General features: G+C 48.2%; 1 protein-coding gene across 2 annotated transcripts in view; it reads left to right on the top strand.

Moving 5' to 3' along the window:
* Positions 1–22,430, top strand: part of RNF32 (ring finger protein 32) — a 34,904-nt gene extending 12,474 nt beyond the window's left edge. Inside the window, exons 7-9 of one of the 2 annotated variants that reach the window (XM_047097663.1) lie at positions 20,950–21,117; positions 22,179–22,236; positions 22,288–22,430. In XM_047097663.1, coding sequence (XP_046953619.1) covers positions 20,950–21,117; positions 22,179–22,236; positions 22,288–22,430 — 369 coding nt within the window. Of the gene's footprint in view, positions 1–20,949; positions 21,118–22,178 lie in introns of both variants that reach the window. The other variant, XM_047097664.1, reaches the window with a different exon arrangement.
* The last annotated feature ends 1,834 nt before the right edge of the window (positions 22,431–24,264 follow it).

Genomic DNA, 24,264 nt, shown 5'->3' on the forward strand with positions numbered 1-24,264 from the left:
TAGTTTATTTTTGCTTTTGTTTCCTTTGCCTCAGGAGACATATCTAGGAAAGTATCGCTACGGCCGATGACAGAGACATTGCTGCCTATGGTCTCCTCTAGGATTTTTATGGTTTCAGGTCTTATATTTAGGTCTTTAATCCATTTTGTTTTTGTTTTTTTATGTTTTACTTATTTTTGAGAGAGACAGCGTGAGCAGGGTAGGGGCAGTGGGGTGGGGGTGGGGGTGGGGTGGCGGGCAGAGGATCCAGAGCGGGCTCCGTGCTGACAGAGAGAGCCCAACGCGGGGCTCAAACTCACGAACCATGAGGTCATGACCTGAGCTGAAGCTGGATGCTCAACCAACTGAGCCCCGCCGGTGCCCCGGTTTTCAATCCATTTGGAATTTATTTTCGCGTATGGTGTAAGAAAGCGGTCCCGTTTCATTCTTTCGCACGTGGCTGTCCAGTTTTCCCAGCACCACTTGCTGAAGAAACTGTCTTTTTCCTATAGAACATTCTTTCCTCTTTTCTTGAAGATTAATTGGCCTCATGATTGTGGGTTTTCCTCAGTCTGGATTTTCCATTCTGTCGCACTGACTGTGTGTCTGCGTCTGCACCGGCCCCGGACTGTGGTCACGACTACAGCTTTGTTATGTCACTTGAAGTCACACGGTTGCGGTGCATCCAACTTTGCTTTTCTTTTTCAAAATTGCTTTGGCTATTCGGGGTCTCTTGCGGTTCCATATACATTTTAGGATTGCCAAACCTCATTTTAAATAAATGAAATGTGCATTTACTGTTAGGTGGTGTATTCGTAGTAGGTACACCCCCCCTGCCACTGCTCCTGGTTGCGTATGTAGGCACATGCCTTACAACAGTTGTCCCCCCTTGTCCCTGAGGGGTGCGTTCCAAGATCCCGGGGGGATGCTGGAAACCACAGATGGCACCGAACCCTATATAAACCACATTTTTTCCTATACATACATACCTATGATAAAGTTCAATTTATAAATTAGGCACAGTAAGAGATTAACAATAACTGAGAGAACAATTATAATGATATCCTGTAATAAAAGTTATATGACTCTGGGTCACTCTCTCAAATATCTTACTGTCCTGCATTCACCTTTCTTGTGATGATGTGAGATGGTGGAATGCCCACGTGACAAGGTGAAGGGAGGCGAGTGACGTGGGACGTAGCGCTGGGCGCCCACTGACCTCTGATGATGCATCTGTTCCGGGACCACGGTTGACCACGCGTAACAAACTGGAGAGCGAGATCGCAGAGAAGGGGCGGCTGTATGTTTGAACGTCTGTGTGGGTGGAGCCCAGAGGCTGTCCTTTTCTACATAGACCGCTTCTCAGTCACTTATTGAATGGCTCTTGCAATTTAATGATTTTCTCCTACGTTTTTCAAGCTGACTTGCTAAGCTATAAGCACGGTCTATAAAGTGTTAATCTACAATTTTAATCTATAATTTTAAATGCAACGTGTTTTAGTGATATCCGAAAGATCATTGAACTACTTTATTGAATTTCACATTACCCAGGATTCTATAGATGCATCCAGACCGTGCGGCCGCATACACAAGTGATAGCCTGCGGAGAGCTCATACCAATAAATTACGATAAACTACTGGGTGAAAGAAAGACTGTCAAGGGATAAGATATCCACACAGTCTCAAAGTATCATCCCAAAGATCATATATAATTTACAAACAGCATGAGAAGGCTTTACACTGGAAAGGCCTGACAGACATCTCAGCCCAACAAACGAAATTACCAATAACCAGACAACTGGACACTATGTATTCCTAATGTATGCAGAGTGCGCCAGGACAAAACATGACCTGTGCACTTTCATGCCAAAAATGCTTCACCTGAAGCCAGTCAAGAAAGCATGTAATCAGGCACCTGGGTGGCTCAGCTGATTAAGCACCTGACTTCGACTCAGGTCGTGATCTCGTGGTTTGTGAGTTTGAGCCCCGCATAGGGCTCTGTGCTGACAGGCCAGAGCCTGGAGCCTGTTTTGGGTTCTGTGTCTCCCTCTCTCTCTGTCTCTCTCTCTCAAAAATAAATAAACATGAAAAATAATAATAAATAAATAATAAAAATTAAAAATAAAATAAATTGGGGCACCTGGGTGGCTCAGTCGGTTAAGCGTCCAACTTCAGCTCAGGTCATGATCTCGCAGTTTGTGAGTTCGAGCCCCGCGTCAGGCTCTGTGCTGACAGCTCGGAGCCCGGAGCCTGCTTCGGATTCTGTGTCTCCTTCTCTCTCTGTCTCTCCCCCACTTGTGCTCTCTCTGTGTCTCTCAAAAATAAATATGTAGGGGCGCCTGGGTGGCGCAGTCGGTTAAGCGTCCGACTTCAGCCAGGTCACGATCTCGCGATCCGTGAGTTCGAGCCCCGCGTCAGGCTCTGGGCTGATGGCTCAGAGCCTGGAGCCTGTTTCCGATTCTGTGTCTCCCTCTCTCTCTGCCCCTCCCCCGTTCATGCTCTGTCTCTCTCTGTCCCAAAAATAAATAAACGTTGAAAAAAAAAAATTAAAAAAAAAAAAAAATATGTAAAAAAAAAAAAAAACTTTTAAAAAAAGATGTTCAACCTTACTCATAATTAAAGAAAACTCAAATGAAAAAAAATCTGTTTTACCTACTAGATTAGCAAGAATTGGAAATTATGATAATTATCTAATATTGATGACAATGAGAGGAAAGTGGACATTCTTACAAGCCATTGGCAGAACTAAGAATGTACTTCTGGCTGAAAGTTCTCTTTGAGCCCCCTAGAAATTGACCCTACAGATCTACATGTTTGCTAACATGTATCAATGACTTTGTTCACTATAGCGATGATTATGAGAGAGAAGGAATCATAAGCAGCTAGAGTCTGCCCCCAACTACATCCGTACAGTGATTACCACACAGCAATTATAAAGACCACAGTAGATATGTATGTGGGGGTATAAAAAGATTTCCAAGAAGAGGCAACAAGAAAGGATAATGAGTAGGAAAGGTAACATGATAGGGCTGGGGTGCCACGGTGGCTCAGGTGGTTGAACGTCCGAATCTTGGTTTCATGGTTTGGGCCCCCCATCAGGCTCTCTGCTGGCAGCACAGAGCCTGCTTGGGATTCTCTCTCCCTCTCTCTCTGCCTGTCCCCCACTCACACTGTCTCTGATTCTCTCAAAATAAATAAATAAACTTTAAAAAAAAGATGATAGGGCTAAAATATAATTACCACAAACATGATTGAGATGAATTTCCCTATTAAATAACAAACTTGAATTACATTGAAAAAAATCTAACAGACACATTAGAATCCAATGAAATAAAAATGCCCTATATAAAAGCATGCTCAAAAATAAATGATGCATATGCAAAAAAAAGAAAATCACAGTAAAATCAATGAATATTAAAGTACACTTGGAAATTCAGAACCTGAATTATACACTGTTCCTGTGTTCATGACAGTGAGCACACTAGTATTCTGTGGTGTATGGCTAAAGCTGTACTTAGAGGATGATTAGTGTCATGCACACTTATTATTAAACAAGAAAGATGAAAGATCATGAACTAAACATTCAAATGAGAAAGCTATACTGATTAACACTAAAAAAATTTAAATGCAGAAAGTAGAAAGTAGAAAGATAAAATAATTTGTTAGGATAAAAGTAAAACTGTAAGTGAAGCCAACAGCTGATATTTTGGGGAAAAGAAACTGAAGATGAAAATTTCATCAGCATTTAAAAAACTAACAATGACTAGGTCTCACCAGAGTTAAAACGGGTAAAACAGAATGCAGACACATGGAATAGGAGGCATAACCATATGTGTAGAAATCATTTAAAAATGATAAAAGACTTGTATGCAAACTCATGCTGTTAAGTCTGAAAAATCATATGAACATATCTCAATCTTTACTGAAAATACTAAATTAAATATCCATTCCTAATAATAACAGCAAACACGAGCTAGGTGACATTTCCTTATCAAAGTAAAGACCATACATCAGAAACTAAAAACACATTTTTTAGATAGTGAAACCCTAAAGATGTAAGATCAGTTACCCACTATCATCACACTTCAGTCAATCCTTACCAATGCAATAATACAAGAAAACAAAATATTAGTGTGTGTGTGTGTGTGTGTGTGTGTGTGTGGTGTTTATGGGCATTATATAATAGTACATATATTGTTTATACACATGGATTTAAAATCTATAAAATCATTTGAAGAATTAGAACTAAACTATTCGAAGATGTTCACATTCACGATAAATATGCAAGAATTGTTTCTTATAGAGCAACAATAATCAGATATAAAGTGCAGTGGAAAAGGATCCCTTGCATAGTAGTTAACAACTAAAATTAAACTTAACAAGGAATGTACAAGTACTGCTCAGAAAAAAAATTTTTTCTGGGGGTGACATCAGCAACATGGCCACATAAAATGTCCCTCACTCGTAACCGCCCCCCACCCATCAGCAGCAACAGTCTGGCATCCCACCACAGGTAAGAGTGCCTTTGTAGAACTGTGGAAGCCAGCACCAGAGGGTAAGGGACCCAGAAGGACTGTCGCCTGCCCATGGGTCCGGTAATAGGGATCACACTTTGGTTCAAGCTGTGGACCCCAAAGTGGCCCATGAACCTGCTCTTGACCCTTTTGGCCAGTCTGTTGAGCCCCCAGAGAGCACTGCCTCAGACAATTACCCACATACAAGAGAACCTTTGTGAAGTCCAGGTTTCCCAAGGAAAAGTTCCATGACGCCCACAGGAATGCTTTGGAGAGGGTCAGAGGAGGAGTTAGACTTTACCCATGTCACCCTGCCCCAAGGAGGCACTCAGGGCCAAGAGAGGTCTTCTCCCCCATGATTTCTCCTGCAGGGGAATGTGAGAGCATGTGAGTGAGCACCCAGCCTCCTTGTCTGCATGGGATGCTGCCAGAGAGGCTCCTCCTTCCATCCCGAGTACTGAGTCATGAAATGCATAACGGGAGGTTTGGGGGGGTAGGGGGAAAAGAAGCTGGAAGTGCAGCAGATAGGGCTCTCGGAGGGCAGGAAAGAGACAAGGGTCCTACTGACTGTGCTGTGGCCCCCATTAAGAAGCCCCCCTGGGGGTGCCTCACCTGCATATCCCCCCCAAGCGGCCCCCAGTGCTACATGTGCCCTGCCTACACCCTGTGGCTGGCTCCCTGTGCACACTCCAGATGGTGAGCGCAAGCTCTGGCAGGCAGCTAGTGAGCACATGCAGAAAGCCAGCCCCAATCTGTGGGTGAAGGAGAGACCACAGGCTTGAGCTATGGCTTCACCATTGGGAAAGCCAAAGGAAGGCCATCAGCACCCAGCCGGGAGCCATCCAGAATCCAGAGAAGGCATCCGAGCATAAGAATTCCGCCACAAGAGGGAGCAAGACCTGTGGGGTAGGAGAGAAAGCCTCTGAGCCCAGAGCAGGGCTGTGACAGAAGGTACTGCTTTCCTGAGGCCAGCCAGCACAGAACAGGAGGCAACTGCTACTTTGCCATGAAGACAGCAACACGGGACCACAAGGAACTTGAAAACCAAGGGGACATGATTCCACCAAAGGATCTCAGCAACCTTCCAATAACCAACCCCAAAGACCTAGAGAGCTACACTTTACCTAGGAAAGAGTTCAAAATAGGCGTTTGAAGGAAGCTCGGTGAGAAGGAGGGGCACCTGGGTGACTTAGTCGGTTACGTGTCCAACTTGGGCTCAGGTCACGATCTCACGGTTCATGGGTTCAAGCCCTACATCAGGCTCGGTGCTGACAGCTCAGAACCTGGAGCCTGCTTCGGATTCTGTGTCTCCCTCCCTGTCTCTGCCCCTCCCCCACTCTCTCTCTCTCTCAAAAATAAAATTTAAAAACTTAAAAAAAACACATCTGAGCATCGGAGCATCTGATGAAATTGGGGAAATGATACATGAACAAAATGACAAGTTCAACAGACAGAAACAATAAAGAACCAAATACGTTCTGGAGCAGAGAACAGAGATAGAAAGCATCCCCATCAGATTGGATGAAGCAGAAGGAAGAATCTGTGATCTAGAAGAAAGGAAATTTGAAATTATCCAGTCAGAGGAAAACAAAAAGAAATTTAAAAAAGTGAAGAAAGCATACCGTCCAAGGAAATGGTCTGTGAATTATGAGAGTCTCAGAGGAGAGAGGAGGTAGCACAGAGAAATAGTGACTGAGAACTTCCCAAGTTGGCGAAAGATTTGGATAGTCAAGTTGATGAAGTCACCAAACAAACGCAATTTAAAGAGATCTTCCCCAAAAAACACATTCTAATAAAACTCAAAAACCAAAGAATCTTAAAAGCAGCAGGAGAAAAACCACACTCACAAGGGAATACCCATGAGGCTGTCAGCAGGTCTCTCGATGGAGACCTCGGAGGCCAGGAGAGAGCAGGACGAAATATTCCAGGTGCTGAAAGGCAGATCCTCCAATGGAGAACACTCTGCCTGGCAAAGGTGTGCTTCAGAGATGAAGGAGACAGACCAGACTGAGGGGGGTCCTCAGCACTAGGCCAGCCTCACAAGAAATGCCACCAGCTCTTCCTCGAGCTGACACGAAAGGGTGCTAATGAGCGACGTGAACGTGTATCGCTGCACACAACACAGCAGCAAAAGTAGGCGCGCGGGCGCGTCCAGATTCCTCTAACACTGTAATGCGGTGGGTGTTAAACTCTTAACTGTCTAGATTAGAAGACAAAAGTATTACAGATAACGATAGGTACAATAGTTTGTTGATGACTACACAATATAAGAAGAGGTCAACTGTGACATCAAAAACATAAAATGGGGGCAGTAAAGGGTGGAGGTTTTGTCTGGGATGGAAGCTAGGTTCTTATCAGTGTAAAATAGATTGTTACATCTATACAAGGTCTTAACAAGGCTTGTGATAACCCCAAAGCGAAACCCACCAGGAGAGAATGAAGAGGGTCAGAGCACACCCCTGTGGGAAATCAATTCACAAAGAAAAGCAACAAGAGAGGAGGAAAGGAACAAGGAACCACAAAAAGAGCTGTCAAACAACAGGTCACTTCTCCAACCCAAAGGCGAGAAATGGCTAGACGGACTAAGAAAAGATGAACTATACACAGCCCGCGAGACTCGCTGCAAGGACACACAAGCTCCAAATGAAGGGGCAGAGAAAGTACTCTGTGTGCACGGAAGCCCAAAGAGAATGGGGACGCCCATGCTTCTCATCTGACAAAACAGACTGTAACTCAAAAGCTATAACAAGAAACAAAAAAGGTAACTAGATAATGTTAGTTATCTAGTTGGGGTGAGTTCATCAAGAGAATATAACAAATTAACTCAAAATGGATTAAAGACTTAAATTTAAGACCTGACACCACAAAATTTCTAGAAGAAACCCAGGAAAAGTCTCCTTGACATACGTTTTTGGCAGTGGTTTTCTGGATATAACAACAAAAGCAAAAATAAATACATGGGACTGTGTAAAACTAGAAAGTCTCTGCACACAGCAAGGAAAACAGTCAACGCAGTGAAAAGGCAGTGAATGGGAGAAAATATTTGCTCGTCAGATCTGATAAGGGATTAATTCATATCCAAAACACATAAAGAACTCGTAAAACCCAAAAAATCTGATTAAAAAATAGGCAGAGGAGCTAAACAGACACTTTTCCAAAGAAGACATCCAGGTGGCTGAGGGGCACGCGAACACACGAAGAGATGCTCATCATCAGCATCAGGGAAAATGCAAATCGAACCAGAGAAGAGCGCCTCGCACCTGTCAGAGCGGCAGTGATGAAAAAGACAAGACGTAACAAGTGTCGGTGCGAATGCGGACGAAAGGGAGGCCTTGTGCACTGCTGGTGGGAGTATAAATTGATGCAACCTCTGTGGCAAACAGGACGGAGGCTCCTCAGAAAATTAAACACGGGGGGGCCCCGGGTGGCTCAGTCGGCTAAGCGTCCGACTTCGGCTCAGGTCATGATCTCGCGGTTCGTGGGTTCGAGCTCCGTGTTGGGCTTTGCAGTGACAACGCTGAGCCTGCTTCAGATTTTCTGTCTCTCTTTCCGCCTCTCCCCCTGCTCGCTCTCACTCTCTCAAAGCTAAATAAACATTAAAAGTTTTTAAAGGAAATTAAAAATAGAATATGACCCAGCAATCCCACTTCTGGGTGCTCATCTGAAGGAATCGAAGTCAGTATCTTGGAGACAGAGCTGCGTTATTCACAGCAGCCAAGACATGGAAACAACATGCATGTCCGTTGAAAAAAAGAAATCCTATTTGTGATGACACAGAGGAGCCTCTAAGGGCATTGTGCTAAGTGAAGTCAGTCAACAACAAATAGCACATGATGTCTCCTACACGTGGAATCTGAAAAAGTCGGACTCACAGAAACAGCACGGTGGTTGCCGGGGGCTGGGGGGAGGGTGTGAGGTGGGGGGACGTTGGTCAAAGGGGTAAACTTCCAGTTACAAGAAGAGTACGTCCTGGGGTGTCGTGTGCAGCGGGTGACCGTCCTCAGAGAGCCCCGTCTCCTGCGCAGCAGTTAGACGCGGTGGCTTTCCTGCTCTCTCCAGCCTGGTCTGCAACAATTCAGCAGATGTCTTTGCTGACAAGCAAACGATCATCTTTATTTGAAGTTTATTTGAACCTTGGAATATTTGCTTATACGTATGTTAAAGTTTGGGGGTTCCGACTACTGTGCCCTTTTAAAGATGAATCGTGTGAGTAGAATACATATTTCACAGTTCGGAAGTACGGCAGCCTAATGGCGAATAGACGTTAGACCCAGGAAGCACCCGTGCGCCCCTGCCTGAGCGGAGAGAGTGGTCATGTCACCCAGAGGGACTTTATATAAGGGTACCTTGTGTCTTGGTTTGATAGGATACACTGTTTTATAAAAATATTTAGATAGCATTTTTCTGTGAGAGAAACGATTTTATTACTTTCGTCAAGAAACAAACTTGTATGTTTTAGTTAAAAAAAAATTTTGAACTGAGTGTTTTCCTTGAAATACCTATAAAAGTATTTTGTTGAACATAAGCTTGCCCAGTAATATGCAGCTTTAAAATCTAGAAAGCTCAGATGAAGATATTTGACATAAAAATACAACTCCTGGTCTTGGTCGCTCATCACCCCTCCTGCCGGCGTTCCAGAGCTAAGCATGTGCGCTCCCAGAGCTAAGCGGGTGTGCTCAGGTCCAGCTTCAGGAGTTTTCCTAGTAATCCCCTCTTTAGAAAAAGCAAATTCCAAAGCCAGAACGAACAATGACTTAATCAAGTCTCCTCTGGGTGGGAGCCTCACTTTGTAGCTTTGTAATGTAGTCAGTGACATTCCAGAAATGCCAGGTTTTCCGACAGAGGCTCGCCTTTCGCCTTTCGGTGCTGCCTTGTGACGCCTGTGCCTTTTCAGAGGCCTGTTCGCTTACTGCCCTGCCCACGACCCGAGGGTGCACGGAGCTGCCTGTCCGCGAACGGTGAGAGGTGGCATGTTTGAAATCTAGAAGCTGGAGAGCCTACAGAGCCAACTGTGCAGGAAGTATATGCTGTCCTCAGGGAGAAAGAAGTCTGCACTCGATAGGAAAGGAAGGCAAAGAGGGACTGCAGTGTGACATTCGAGACACAATAAATGAGGAAGCGCCTGTTTCGTCTCAAGCTTCAAGATCTCGCCGAGATGGGTATGCGTTTAATACCGTGGATTAGGTGAGCTCAGGTCATTCTGTTTTTACAAACTGACCTCTCTTACCTGTAACAGAATTGCGGCCTTGCGTGCTCCTTCCTCTGTTGCGGGGGATTAACGAGACCTCTCCTTTAGTTTCTGTGCACCAGTTGGGTGTTGACCGATCAATAAAGAGGTGGTCTTTCTACAAATGTTAATGCTTCCATACGCTGAGAATCCCTTTTTTTTTGCAGATTCGCCTTGCTTTAAAAAAATATCACCGGCACATTCCCAACTGACCCAGAGCCAAGTGATGTCGTGTTACAATGTGGGCTCTTTTAAATAGGTTGTGGAAAGAACAGAACGGATCAAACGTTGGGTTTTGTCCCCGAGAGTGTCAGAGAATGAAGCTGGCACCGCCGGGGACAGCGCAGCAGTCCTGGGGCTCTCTTGCAACAAAGCTCAGTGAACTCAGATCAGAGCCGCCCGGAAAGGTCAGGAAAGCCGCTGTGCTCCTGTCCCCGGTGTGAACAGAAAGCCCCAGTGTTGCCCAGAAGGCAGTGGTTGGTCCTTGAGGCCTTTGATCCTTATCTAGAAATTCTGCTAGCACATGTCGTACAATTGAGGGATGGTCTTTTATTGCTGCAATTAAAACTTTTCAAATGCATTATATTATCTCCGCCCAAGCTAAAAGTCCTGACCGTTGTTTAAAAAAGTAAGCTTAGTGATTTGTCAGATGCTGTGGTTGACTTTGGGGGCTGCCCGCTCCCACACCCTCCTACATGAGATTTCCCTTACTTTTTTCATTTACATCTCACCAAACAGCATAATGGTCTTAAAGTTTGTTTAGTCCTGTGACTGCCTTTATCACACGGAGACGGCAAACATTCTGTTGCTAACTTGAAGTGGCTCCAAGCAGCAAGACTGGGAGGATATTAAACCAGTAAAAGCTTATCAACTGATTCATTGATATGCTGTAAATTCCAGCCTTTTCATTTTGCTTTTGAGGGTGGTCATAAGTCAACACATTAGTAAGCAATTTGCTGACATCCAGACGGATCACTTAGAGAGGCCTCCCGGGCAGACAAAGTTCACCTGGGTACTTTTGTTAGTAGATTGTTTTTAATGTTTAGCCAGTAATGTTACTGGTAAATGACCAGTAATTGCTTTGCATATCAATAACCTGAACTCTTAGTTGATTTATCCAATATCTGAAGTATGAGACTTGAAAGGAAAAATGTATGAAGACATTCACTCTCTTTAAAGTGGAATATTTTATACATTTTGTTCCTGTCGAGTGAATAATATTAACCATTGGTTTAAAAACTAGAACTCAATTGTCTTTTTTTTTTTTTTTTTGGCCAGTTCTTGCCCTTTCAATTACTAAGGGCATCTGACCCTAATAACAGGAAGGAAGTAAAGAAGGACACTGAACACATAAGAATTCGAGATTTAAGAAATAGTTAATCATAGCTACACTTCGGACGTGGCTCTGAATTGGCCACAATAGGTGGTGGATAAGTACACGGTGATTTAACTTGGCAATATCACCCTTGCTGGCTTTGAATGTGTGAAGCTACAAGAATAAGGTCACACCGGTTCACTTTTAGACATTTGCCGTAGATACATACTGAAGGATCTGCAGTGTATGTATTAACAAGCTAATGTCAATGGTATGATCGTAAGCTAAACGCCAAGCTTGCTGAATCTTGGTAGTTGGAAGCAGCTTCAAAATCATTCCTCATTGGCCTTGTTCCTTTTTTTAAATCCCAAAAAAGATATTTTGCTACACCCCTTCAGAATCTGTACGTTGGGGGATATAGGTGTCCTCCTTTCTAATCTACAAACAAATCAGTTTTTTTTTAATGAATGCGAAGGGCCTCGGCGCGAATCAGATTCGTCCCTGAGTGTGAGGAGCTCCTTCCAGGTGCTGAGAAATACACCCAGAAGGGATGAGAGCCTCCAAGCCGATGGCAGGTGCCCGGGAGGGGCCGGAAGTGCTCTCGAGAGTTGAGCGCGAGCTCATTTGCTATGAGCCCACGCACGCCGGGCGTCCTCGCGGTCTTCAGGAGTCATTCGAGCAGGGGAGTCATGGAAACAGGGGAACGTGACAGTCATTCATGGGACTCTGTCAGCGACTTTGGCCGGCTGGGAAATTCCTACGGGGAAGTAATGAGAGGCCCCAGGGGACCTCGGCCTCCAGACAGGCCCAGGATGGGGGGTTGGGGATCAAGGCAGAGGTGGTGAGGGCAGTGCTCCCAGAAGGCCACTCGGGCATCAGAGGAGAGCTGGAGGCAGCCCGGGCTCCTCCCACCACACAGGGCCCCGCCCCCTCGTTCCCACCTGCTGCCTCCCTCGAAGCTGTCAGACGCCCCGCCCCGCACACACCCTGTTCCCCTCTAACTCTGAGCCCGCCCCCCCCCACCGGGCTCCCCTTGTTCCCACCCTGCCTTCCTGCACACGGGCACCTGGGTCCGGGGCTGGCCCCGTGTGCACCGTGGGACGGCCACGCTCCCGGCCCGTTAATCGTGCGGCACGCAGACACTCCACGGTAAAGTTATTCAGCCCAGATTGAAGACGCTGCATTTTAATAGTCCTTAACCACCATTACACATAAAAGGAATTGTTACTTTTCTCATTTATGAAATGCTTTTAATTTCACCGAAGCAAGAAAGTGTGATTTGTTAACAAGTGTGAAAATGACATTACATCTGTTAGGCAGGCCAGTAGATATGAAATATAAATTAAATCACACTGTGGGGCACAGCACTCCAGATGGCTTCCAGTGACCGATGCCTGCGGTTCTGTGCTTTACAAAACCCGTCCAGGTCCCTCCCTGCCCCCCAGATCCCCAGGGCCAGCTCCTTGAGGGGGGCCCCTCTCTGCTGCACCCACCTTCCCCGGGAGAGACAACAGTAACTTGTGTCGTTAACGTCAACTTCAAAAAGTAGCGAGTGTCACAGAAATACAAAGAAATGGAGGGGACAGGAAGTGAAATGGGGAGCACGGGGTTCGGGGCAGGTAGAGATGGGGGTGCAGACACAGACGGGATGGGGAGCAGCTCCCGGGAGCACAGGGGCAGGGTGGGGAGCAGCCGCCGGCCCTTGCTGAGCTGAGGGCACTCAGCAAAGGGCTGGGCTGGCGCAGTCCGGGACCACCGGGACCCTTGTTCCTCGCCGGCCACTACCCGGCTGCCTGCCCACCCCTCGTTCTGCCCTGGTGTCTTTTGTCTGCTATTAAATGTTGTTCCAAGCAAAGAAGAATGTTTCAATTATTAGCTTAAATTTTATGCTGTGCGAGGCTAATTTTAAGCGCAAACACGAAAGCATTTAGTTCACGTGTGGAACCTCCAAAAGTACACAGTGTGCGTCTCCTGCCTCATACGTGTATATCTAACGCTTACCCACACAGATAAATTGTCCAATAAAACGGGGTCTGAGCCCTCGGCGCATGGCAGGGAAGGGACCCTGGATGTCCTCGTGTCCCCCCTTCCTTCTGTGCCGTCGCCTCCCATCTAAGTGGCTGCAAGGAAGCCACTTAGATGTGACGCGCCAAAAACAGGACATGAAGGCCGTGTCCAGGAACCAGAATTCAGGAGCGGAAGAGCATGGGGACGGGGCGGCAGCTTGAAGCGGACAGGCTACGAATTTTGCACATGGGAATGATGCACAGCCTTCAGAAGCCCCAGGATCCCCAGCGTGATTAAAACACTAAAGAAGAAGGGCATGTCTAGTGAAACTACAGCCTTCTCAGAAGTGATGGCAGAAGCCGGAAGACTGAGCACAGCACCTTTGGGACTTGCGTGAGGCACTAACAGCCTTGAATGCCACACACACCAAAGGAGGGTTCCAGCGAGAAGCATGGCAGGGCGTCCGGCTGGCTCGGTCGGAAGAGCAGGTGACTCCTGACCCCAGGGTTGTGAGTTCAAGCCCCACTCTGGGCATAGAGATTACTTAACAAAATAAAAAAGAAAAAAGAGAGGCAAAGGAAAGACAGTTTCAGACAAAAATGCCTTCACTAGAGGAGATTCTGAAAGGTGCCTTTCAGGAAGAAAGAAAATGATCCCAGGTTCCAAGATGCAAGAAGGGTGAAGTACAAGGTGGTAAAAATGTGGACGAACCTAACAGGCACAGACTCTGTAAAGCAGGACCACTAACGTCTTCTAGCGTAAAAGAGAGCTAGAGACAGCTTGAACACACAGAATCCCCCGCTAACGTGCTCGGGGACCCTCGCTTACGTGGCGGGGTGAAAATTGCGACTGACCTCAGACGTTACTCATTTTAATATACATTTGTAGGGTGACTGCTGAAAGAACTGAAATGGAGTTTTAACCTTCAAATTAGCAGAGAGAAAAAGAGAGAGAAATGTCAGCGGAAGAAAAGAGCAGAGAGAAAAGTAAGCCAATGGCAAGACAACTCGAAAATACAGAACAGGACGGACCCACGTCCCGCTGGATGGATCGGTCAGCACAAGCCCCGTCACATGACTTCGAAGGGGCTATTATGTGTGAGAACAAGAATAAGGTATGTAAGAATGGGTGCATAGACACACACACACACAGAAAACGACAGGAAAATCTGGGGTGCTGACATCAGACAAAGCAGATATGAAGCAAAGGCACTGGGGACAGTGACACCCAGGACCTGTGGCACACGCACTCCTTCAAAATACAAATACATCACTTATAAAAACTGACCACAGAAATTCTCATCATAGCATAAGGCATTTAAAACATAGAGGGGCACCTGCGTGGCTCCTTTGGTTAAGCATCTGACTTCGGCTCAGCTCAGGTCATGATCTCACGGTTCATGAGTTCGAGCCCCGCGTCGGGCTCTGTGCTGACAGCTCGGAGCCTGGAGCCTGCTTCGGATTCTGTGTCTCCCTCTCTCTGCCCCTCCCCTGCTTGCACTCTGTCTTTCTCTCTCAAAAATAATAAACATTAAAAAAATTAAATGTGTACATCATGGTCTCTGACCACAGTGTACATAAGCTAGAAATTTAAAATAATTTTTAAATAACTAGAGATATCTCACACACTTGGAAATACAGAAACAGTTCTAAATAACCCCTTGGTAAAGAAGAAATTACAATGGAAATTAGAAAATATTTTGAACTGAACTGACAGCAAAATACATATCAAAACTTATGGAATATTACTAAAGCAGTATATTTCTTCTATACTCAGTATCTGTTGTAAGGTCAACATTTGAGTATAGAATTAGTTTGTAATTCTCACATATTATAACATATCCTAAGCATTTATTTACTGTTTTGCTATATGGCACCAGTTAGCATTAAGATTGGCCTACTGAGGGGCGCCTGGGTGGCTCAGTCAGTTAAGTGTCCGACTTCGGCTCAGGTCATGATCTCATGATCTGTGAGTTCAAGCCCCGCGTCAGGCTCTGTGCTGACAGCTCAGAGCCTGGAACCTGCTTCGGATTCTGCGTGTCCCTCTGTCTCTGTCCCTCCGCTGCTCGCCCTCCGTCTCTCTCAAAAAAAAAAACAAAACAAATTAAAAAAAAAAAAAAGATCCATCCCCCCCAGATTTACTCACCGCATCTGCAAGACTGGCCGGGCCATGTTTTCAGCAAGTGCTGAGGGAGAGCCTGCCGTGGTCAGGGCACATCCCAGGCCCTTGAGAAATGTAAACGTGTTTGAAAACCCTTGAAAAACACCACAGGGCGTCATCAGTGTGAGGCACAGCACCCCCAGCCCCCAAGTTTGTAGCAATAAAGGCAATGAGGCATGTGCCAAGGGCACTGAGGGCAGGAGGAGGTTGGCCTGGGGAGGTGACACTTGGGGTTGTCCTCACCAGGGCCACTGGGGAGTCACCAGACACAGCTGTTCAGAGCTGTCCCCTCTGTTTCCATCTACCGTGCTTTATCTCAAGCTGTGAGAAGTCATCGATGTGTCAGAACAGTGGGGACTCCTTCAGCCATCCTGGGAAGATACACGTATGTCTGTTATCACATACAACATACACGATAATATAAGTGTGTGTGTGGCCTCCACATTTATTCTGTTGCCCTCTGAAGTGACCTCTGACAGCTCACAGTGATACCTTAACACCTGGAGTCGGGCACTCACACTCCCAGGTCTGATAAAGAAAGCTGTGTTAAATAACTTTGACGCTTAAAAGTAAGCGGGTGACTTCCGTGACAGCAGCCCTCCGTCTCCGGAGAGACAGTTCAGATGCAGCTATCTGTGGCCCCCAGGTTCCGAGCCCCAGGTCGGGGGTAGGGCTGAGACTCCCGGGGGTGCCGCTGCTCCCAGGACCAGGCTTGAGAATCGGCACCCAAATCAACCACTCTCACACTCGTGCACCTTCTCCAGACAGCACTTCTGTGCTCGAAATAATTTGAGAACATGCCTTATAACCCGAAATCTTTTGTAAGGTCTGGTATAGAATGTGACCCCTTTTTTTTCTGAGGCATAATTTTGGAGGAAGAAAAGATCTTACATTCCAAGTATGTATGAGGAATCGCTCTCACTTCAAGAGAACTCACTCCCAGGGCACACGGACTGTGCAATATGAAGTTGAAGGCGGTCATACAGATTTCCGAGGAATTCTCCCTTTTACATGGTAGGGACACGCCTACTCTCAGTCATTTGTATAGAGGTTATCAAATAGTGAAAAGGCCAAAACACAAAGGAAATAAAACTCAAGGCCCTAGGAGACACGGCCTGCTGACGAACGTAAGTCACAGTGACGATTACAGTCGGTGTGGAAGAGAACGTGATTGCTAAAGAGAAGAGCATGTTCCTCCGGGCCTCTCAGCCCTGATTTACGATGGCACCAGGTCTCCGTAAACCCATCGTACGTCAAAAACATCATTAAGTCAAAAATGCATTCGGTACACCTAACCGACCCAAGAGCCCAGCTTAGCTCAGCCCGCCTTGACTGTGCTCGGAACGTTCACGTTGGCCTACGGTTGGGCAGAATCGTCTAACGCAAGCCTCTTTTACAACAAAGTGTCGAGTATCTCCTGTGATACATGGAAGACTGCACTGAGAGGGACGGGAATGGCTGTGCGGGTGCGGACGGCGGTCGGTGTGTCGGCTGTTGACCCTCGTGATCGCGTGGCTACTGGGAGCCGCGGCCACCGCCCGGCATCACGGGGGAGGATCAGAACGCCCGTCACCAGCCCTGGGAAAATATTGAAATTCGAAATTCCAAATATGGTTTCTACTGAGTGTGTACCACTTCCACACCATCGTAAGGTTGAAAACTTTAAAGTCAAACTGCTGTAAGTTCGGGGGCGTCTGTATGGCTAAAAAGCAATTGCAAACAAACCCCCGAAACACAAGTGCCTGGAAGATTCAACCGTCAGCCATGCGGACGCCTGTCGTGGCACAGCGTGGCCCTTCCCTGACCCTCGGCGCTCATCCTTGTAACACCCGGGGACGAAGGCCGGCGCGGGCTCACTCACCACAGCCACCCCTCCCTTCCTGCGTGTCCCCTCGTCGTCTTGTGGGAGGGAGAAGAAGAATCAGAGGGCACACCACACCCCTGCGGGCACCTTGTGAGGTCTGACCTTGGAGAAGCAGCCCCGGAGGTGACTTAAACACTGTGTTCAGCCGGGTCGGTCCACATCAGGGACACACGAGACGTCCACAGACCAGAACACTCGAAAGCTGGAAGTCCCGCGCATCCAGGATGTGTCCCCCGCATCACACCTAATTGTCTCTGAGATTCCGATAGGCTCAGTTTGCCTCACCAAGCCCGAAGACACGGGACGGACCGCATGGGTCCCTCGACCAGGACGCCTCCAACTGCTGGAGCAAATGCCCCCCAAACTTCAGTGACCGAAAGTAGGAGCCTCGGTGCCACCCACGAGTGCGGCGTGCCGGCCGGTAGGATGCGGGCACCGTCCCCCGCCGTCCCCGGGGCCCCGAGACCCCACTCCCACGTGGAAGACCTATGCCGCGCGGCCTCACCTGGCACAGGAGGGATGGCAGTCACGGTTTCCAGATGAGACGGCAACCTCTGAAGACAGCTCTGCACTGGGGGGGGGGGGGGGGAACGGCAAGAGGGCAGGCGGGTGGCGGCCACCAGCGTCACCCCCTGGCCCAGGCGATTCCATTGCTACTCAGAGCAGCCTGCAAGTATCTTACAAGCAGCCACTGCTACGGCCCCAGGTGAGCTAGCTCTCCGAGCCTCGGGCGCTGCGATCGGCACCGACGCGGTTCTTCCCGGCGAACGAACGCCCCCACGAGCCCTCAGGCCGTGCTGTCCAGTCCCGGCAGCCACAAGCCTCTGGCGCTTGTCGAGTCCCTGACGTGAGGCCAGGGAGGCCAAATCGACACGTGCTAGACACGCTCAGGATCTCAAAGACTGAACAAGAGAAAAGAATAAAGCGTCTCGTTAATGGTTACTCACGCGATACGTCTTTGAAATGATAACATCTTGGATATGTCGGGTAAAGCAAGATATTACAATTAACTTCACCTTTTCAAGGACTTTACAAAGCGTGGTTCCTCCAAGTCTAGGGTTCGTGTTACGTTTCCGCAGGACGGGGGTGACCCAGAGCAGCCAGGCCCGGGTCTTACCTTTTAGAGAGTTCTAAAAACAATTTCACGAAAAGGGCTTTTTCTAAGCGCATCGCACACTGTCTTGAGAAGACAACGGAAAGGAAAACAACGAGAGCAAGTACAGTCCTGTCGCCAAAACCCCTTCTTCTAATTTGAGTAGAGTCGACACACAGCGTGCAAAGTGGCGACTGCACAAGCGTGTGCGTCGTCATGCCTTGCTCTCCACACGTGTAACTGCCATCTGTCACCGCACGAGACCGCCACGGCATCGGTGGCGGCATCCCCCACGCCGGCCTTTTCTTCCCGGGATTCGTTCATCCCATAATGAGGAGACTCCATCTGGCCCTCCCCCCACCCCGCCCCAGTTTTGCCCCTCCCCCTGCCCCCTCCCCTCGGGATGTTCACGTTTTTTAGATTCTACACACGGGTAAAATCGCACGGCATCTTTCTCAATCTGACTTACTTTGCTCGGCACGCTACTCCCTAGGTACATCCATGTTGTCCCGTCCTCTTTATGGCTGTGTGATACTCCTGTGCGTGTGTCAGTGTCTGTATGTTACGTCTTCTTTATCCACTCGCCCGTGGATGGACACCTGGGCTGCTTCGGCGTCTCGGCTTCCGTGAACAATGCCGCAGTATATGTGCTGCCGAAGCGAGCACAGAACAATGCCGCAGTAAACACAGCGGGGCGTGTATCTTCTCAAATTGGCGTTTTCATTTTCTTTGGGCAAATACCCAGCAGTGGAACTATCGGCTCAGACGGCATTTTGACCTTTCGAGGAGCCTCCGTACCGTTTCCCACAGCGGCTGCCCCAGTTTACGCTGCCACCGGCATGCGTGAGGGTTCTTCCCCAAAACTCTCTGATAGGAACCATTCGCTCTGCCCCCAGCCCTGCCCTAGTTGTTTCTGGTCTTTGCCTTTCCCCTTACTCTAATAATCCAGATCTCCACAATCTAACTGGAAACATGAAACTATTCTCCCTTCCAAGCACCTCTAACGAGATGTAACGAGCCCTCTGCAATCACGAAATCGCTCTTCTATCGGGGCTTTGCTCCCAATGTGTTTGTTCCTGGAAAATCATGCAGGACTTATGAGAAGATGGGCAAGCCGTCTAAAACCCGAACTACTGTAATGAAAACACCAGCAAAACAGCTGTCTCACTAAAAACCCCACGAAAGATTTAGACACGTTAGACTTGTAATAAACCAAAATTTCTACGGCTTTCCCTTTTTGAAAAGGAGCAATGGCATCTTGACGGAAGAGCGTGTACAGAAAAGCTGAAGATTCCTCACTTTGGAGAAATCCGGGAGAATCACACAGTAAATATTGCCAAGTCCGCACACGGCCAAGCAGAGTCCAGGGGAGGAGAGGAGAGCGAAGGATGTCATGTTAAGCTACTTTGCAAGTTAGCACGTGCTACCAAGTAATGGCTCACAAACGAGCATACCGCGAGTCCCTGTGACTCCCGCAGCATCTAGGCGTGCCCCCTCCTACTCGTCGGATCTGAGCAAATTCCAGCTGCAAACGCACGTCTAATGGCTTTGCTTCCCCCCGGCGAGTCCAGCTCGCTGCCATCAGAAGGCGAGAGCACATCACCCCACAGCCAGCTAAAACCATGCGTCCCGAGATCACTGTGTTTCTAAGTCCTTTTGTATCAAAAACGCAGTACTTTATATTAAAAAGTAGTACTTTATAAAAAGAACTGAGCAGGGGAGGGGCCTTAGAGAACTCCAAGGACAATACCTTCAAAAGCAAACCACCTTAAAGTTGGAGATAAAATGCTGCCTCCATACGGCAGACTAGCAAGGGAAACGGAATTTTAAACTAAGTCCTAAAGATCCGTAGCAAGGGGGTGTGCAACTGTCCATAAATTGATTACCCCCCATAAAGAGATTTTTGAGGTCCTCAGGCAATGGGAGTTTTCAAATGATGATGTTAGGGCTTGGTGAGAAAGGCAGAATGCCTAAGGAGTTTACCAGGAGGGATACTCTTTCCCTTGGATTTCTTTTTTTTTTTTTTTTTTTTTAATGGTCACGCTAAAATGATCGTTCATAACATGCAGCCCCAGGGGGAAGGCAGCTGGGGGCAGAGGGCTGGCAAGAGCACCGCCTCCAGTGTCGCTGGCCCTCGGGCCCTGTGGCAGCCAGCGAGGTGAGGGCCGGCTTGAGCACAGGAGCGAAGGCTGCGGGGCAGGCCACAGTGGCACTAATCCTGAGCGATTCTAATGCCTCTCTCCTCTCCACTTCCTTTGCCCTCTTACGTCTTCGCAACTTTTAGTTACAGCGTAGTCCTTGTTAGCAACCACCAAGATTTACAACCAGGTGAACCTTTGTGAATCTCTTTGCATAAACTACCCGAACATGGCTCTGTTAGGTAAACATCTGTATGTCTGTTTCCCCCAAAAGTCTTTTATTTAAATGTTTGGTTTTTTGAGAGAGAGGGAGGGGAGGAGCAGAGAGACAGGGAGAGACAGCGTGAGCCGGGGAGGGGCAGAGAGAGAGGGAGACAGAGAATCCCAAGCAGGCTCTGCACTCACTGTCAGCCCAGAGCCCGACACTGGGCTCAAATTCACGAACCCTGAGATCATGGCCTAAGTCGGAATCAAGGGTCAGATGCTTAACGGACTGAGCCCCCAGGCGCTCCCCTAAAAGGTCTCATTCAAAGGTGGAGACCTGAGGAAAGTGAGCAAAACAAGGCCGTGAGAATTCAAGACGAGGCTTCCCTTCCGCCTCCGTGTGGAATTTCACCCGGCGTTAGCCCGCTGCCTCCCGTGTCCTTTCCAGTTCACAGAAATCAGCCGCCGCATGCTGTGCTCCTACGGCACACACATAGAAGAGCTGTTTTCGGAAATCGACCGCTGCCTGGCCATAAACCGAAGTGTTCTTCAGCAGCTGGAGGACAGGTGTGGCCACGAGCTCACAGACGGCGACTGGGAGAAGATCCACGTCCAGGTAGGCTTGGTCACTAACCGGAAGCGGCAGAGCCCCCAGGAGTCTGGGTGACATTAGAGGGGAGCCCTGGGGACCTGGGGGTGCCAGATCCGTGCTTCCAGCCCTGGCTGTGCCTGAACCGGCGGGAGGGGGCGGGGGGCGGTCCTCGAACCTTCGTGGTCCAGTCTGGGGTGAGGTCAAGGCCCTTCAGCCGGAAACTGCTTTGATGATGCCTTTTTGTGAGCAGTGAGAACACCACAGGGGAAACACCGCCCCACGTGTTACTTTCCTGGTTTTCCTTCAAGCCCGGGCCTGCCCTCCTCTTGCATCTGTAGTGGCCATGGAAGAAAGGGACACTGAATTCAACAGAGGAAAAACTTACTTAGAAAATGATGAAAATAGGAAAATCTATAAAGAAAGTTCGGCAGCTACCCAGGGTCAAGGGTTTTGAAAAGGACTACTCTTTATTGCTTAATTAAAAGGAAATCTATGTCATTAATGTTCAGTATTTTATAAAGTATTTTTGTTTGTTTTAAAATTGCTTATCACATGGGCACCTGGCTGGCTCAGTCAGAAGAGCATGCGACTCTTTTTTTTTTTTTTTTTTTTAAGTTTATTTGAGAGAGAGAGAGAGAGAGAGAGAGAGCGAGAGCGCACAAGCAGGGAGGGTCAGAGAGAGGGAGAGAGAATCCCAAGCAAGTTCCACACTGGCAGCATGGAGCCCGACTCGGGGCTCAAACTCATGAACCATGGGATCCTGACCTGAGCTGAAGTTGGACGCTTAACCAACTGGGCCACCCAGGCTCTCCAAGAACACGCAACTCTTGTCTTGGGGTCGTGAGTTTGAGCCCCACACTGGGTGTAGAGATTACTAAAAAAAAAAAATTGCTTCGGCCGTGAGTTACTATCCCTTCCCATATTTCACAAGAGTAACAGTATATGTGCAATTAGTGTTCTTGTAACACAAGATGGGACTTCGTTTCTAGAATATCCCTGTCTCTTGGTATATGGTTCTCCCTTAAGTTCAGGAAGCTTCCCTTCACACCCTGCACAACCAACTCACTCCCTGTCCTGTGCTGCAGGCTCTGCACCGGGAGACCCATGAGTGTCCCATCTGTCTCACCCCGCTCCCCACCAGCGGCGACTGTCGCCAGGACCCGGTGGAGATGCTCTGCGGCCAGCCTTCCCGAGAGATGGTCCTCCTGTCCTGCTCACATGTGTTTCACCACACGTGTCTCCTTGCCCTGGAGGAGTTCTCCCTGGGAGACAGCTCTCCTTTCCATGCCTGCCCCCTCTGCCGCTCTTGCTATCAAAAGAAGATTCTGGAATGTTGAATTCACAGTCGGGGAAAACTATCATTCCTGGGGGGGGACGTTTACCTTAATTTTGGATAAACTGTATGGGTTTGGGGTTAAGTGCTGCGGTGCGATCTGTTCTCCAATGAAACGTGTTTTTACCAGCTGTGTGTAGGAACCCTAAATGCATTTCTGAAGCTGACAACCTACCCAGTTTTAGTCTTTAGTCTATGAACATTTCAAACGGATAAGCCTAATCCATTGAAATAAGTGAGGGCTGGATGGAAGGTCGAGCTGCAGAGGCCTGTACTTTGGTGGTTTGCTGTGCTTCCCAGGTGATCGGCTGGGATTCCCCCCAGCAGCAAGATTGCTCTCGTCCCGTCATGGCCATCTGGTTACCTGGCCTGTCTCCACGGAGTTCTGGTTGACACTGGGTCGGGCCTGCCAGGATGGCCTGAGCACGTGGCTGCATACACACAGCGACTGGGTGCCCAACGAGCTGGGAACCTAAAAACGCTCCTTAAATTGTCTTAGAAACGCTCCTTGCCATTGCTAATTCTCGTTTTGTAGTAATTGCTTTATTTCTATGTGATAAATGGCTACTGTACTGCAGCGCTTCTAATATGTAAACCCACAGTACAAAAATAAAATATTCAGTGGCATTCGGCACCAGGAGACGGTAAATCACGTTCAGTGACTTCGAGCCGCTCTGTTGTAGCTGGTACGTGTGGACATCCATGGATGTCTGCTTGGATCAGAAGGGCGTGACTGCGCTCTCCTCTTCCCGGGACCTTGCTGGTTTGCAATACCGAAGTACAGCTGTACAGGCCAAGTACCCCCCTGCCGTAGCGGGAAAGGCCCCAGATCTCAGTGGCTTGCAAAGAAGCCTGTTCCTCCTGAACCTCACAGCCCACTGGCGGTTGGGAGGGGGGACGGGTGCTGACGGGGTGCTCTCAGAAGCCTCTGGCTCCCGGGCTCCTTCCGACTTCTGTCTCATGGCTCCTCTACCCTGAGTCCGTGAACGTTCTCATCACTGGGGAAAAGCAGGCAGAGGTGCTTACCGGGCGGAGCTTGGGCGTCCAGGCACACGTCGCCACGGCAACAGCTAGCCGCAGGGCAAAGAGACCGGAAGCGGGAGCCCAGGAGGAGGAAGACGTGGGTCGCCAAGCCCAGGCGCACACGTGTCAGGGGTGCGGAACAATCCTGACATCATGTGGAAAGAAATCTAAAATGTATATTCCTTTCTTTTAATCTCATCCTTTCAAAATGCTCGTCTGATAGGTTTTATTTATAAATAGCTTTATAAATACCTATCACTTACGAATAAATACACATATATCGGAGTGTGCTCAAACATTTTGTAAATGATGGGGCACCCCACTGCAAAATTTGGACAAGCAAAATGTGTCCAAAATCTGTTAACAGTCTTGTCCCACTCATCCACAGGGGACATGCCCCAAGACCCCCAGCAGATGCAGAAAACCACAGATGGTACCAAACCCTATTTTCCTACTGCATCTTCTCCTATACATACATACCGATGATAAAGTTTAGTTTATAAATTAGGTTGTAGTAAAAATTAATACCTAAAAATAAACGGAACAGTGTACTGTAATAAAAGTCACGTGACGGTGGTTTCTGTCTCAGAATATCTTACTGTGCTGTGCTCACCTGGTGAGGAGGAACTTGGAAGATCTAACGCCCGCATGACGAGGTGGGGTGAGGCGAGCGATGCGGGCACTGTGATGGAGCGTCCAGCTCTTACCGGTCTTCCGATGATCCGTCAGGAGGCTCATCCGCTCTGGGATCATAGGTGACTGGGTAACTGAAACTGTGGAGAGCGAGACTACAGATGGGGGGGTGGGGACCAGCT

Source organism: Lynx rufus, unplaced genomic scaffold (genome assembly GCF_022079265.1).
Source record: "Lynx rufus isolate CCGP_SWC_20201006 ecotype Redwood Valley unplaced genomic scaffold, mLynRuf1.p SCAF_4, whole genome shotgun sequence".
NCBI lineage: Eukaryota > Metazoa > Chordata > Mammalia > Carnivora > Felidae > Lynx > Lynx rufus.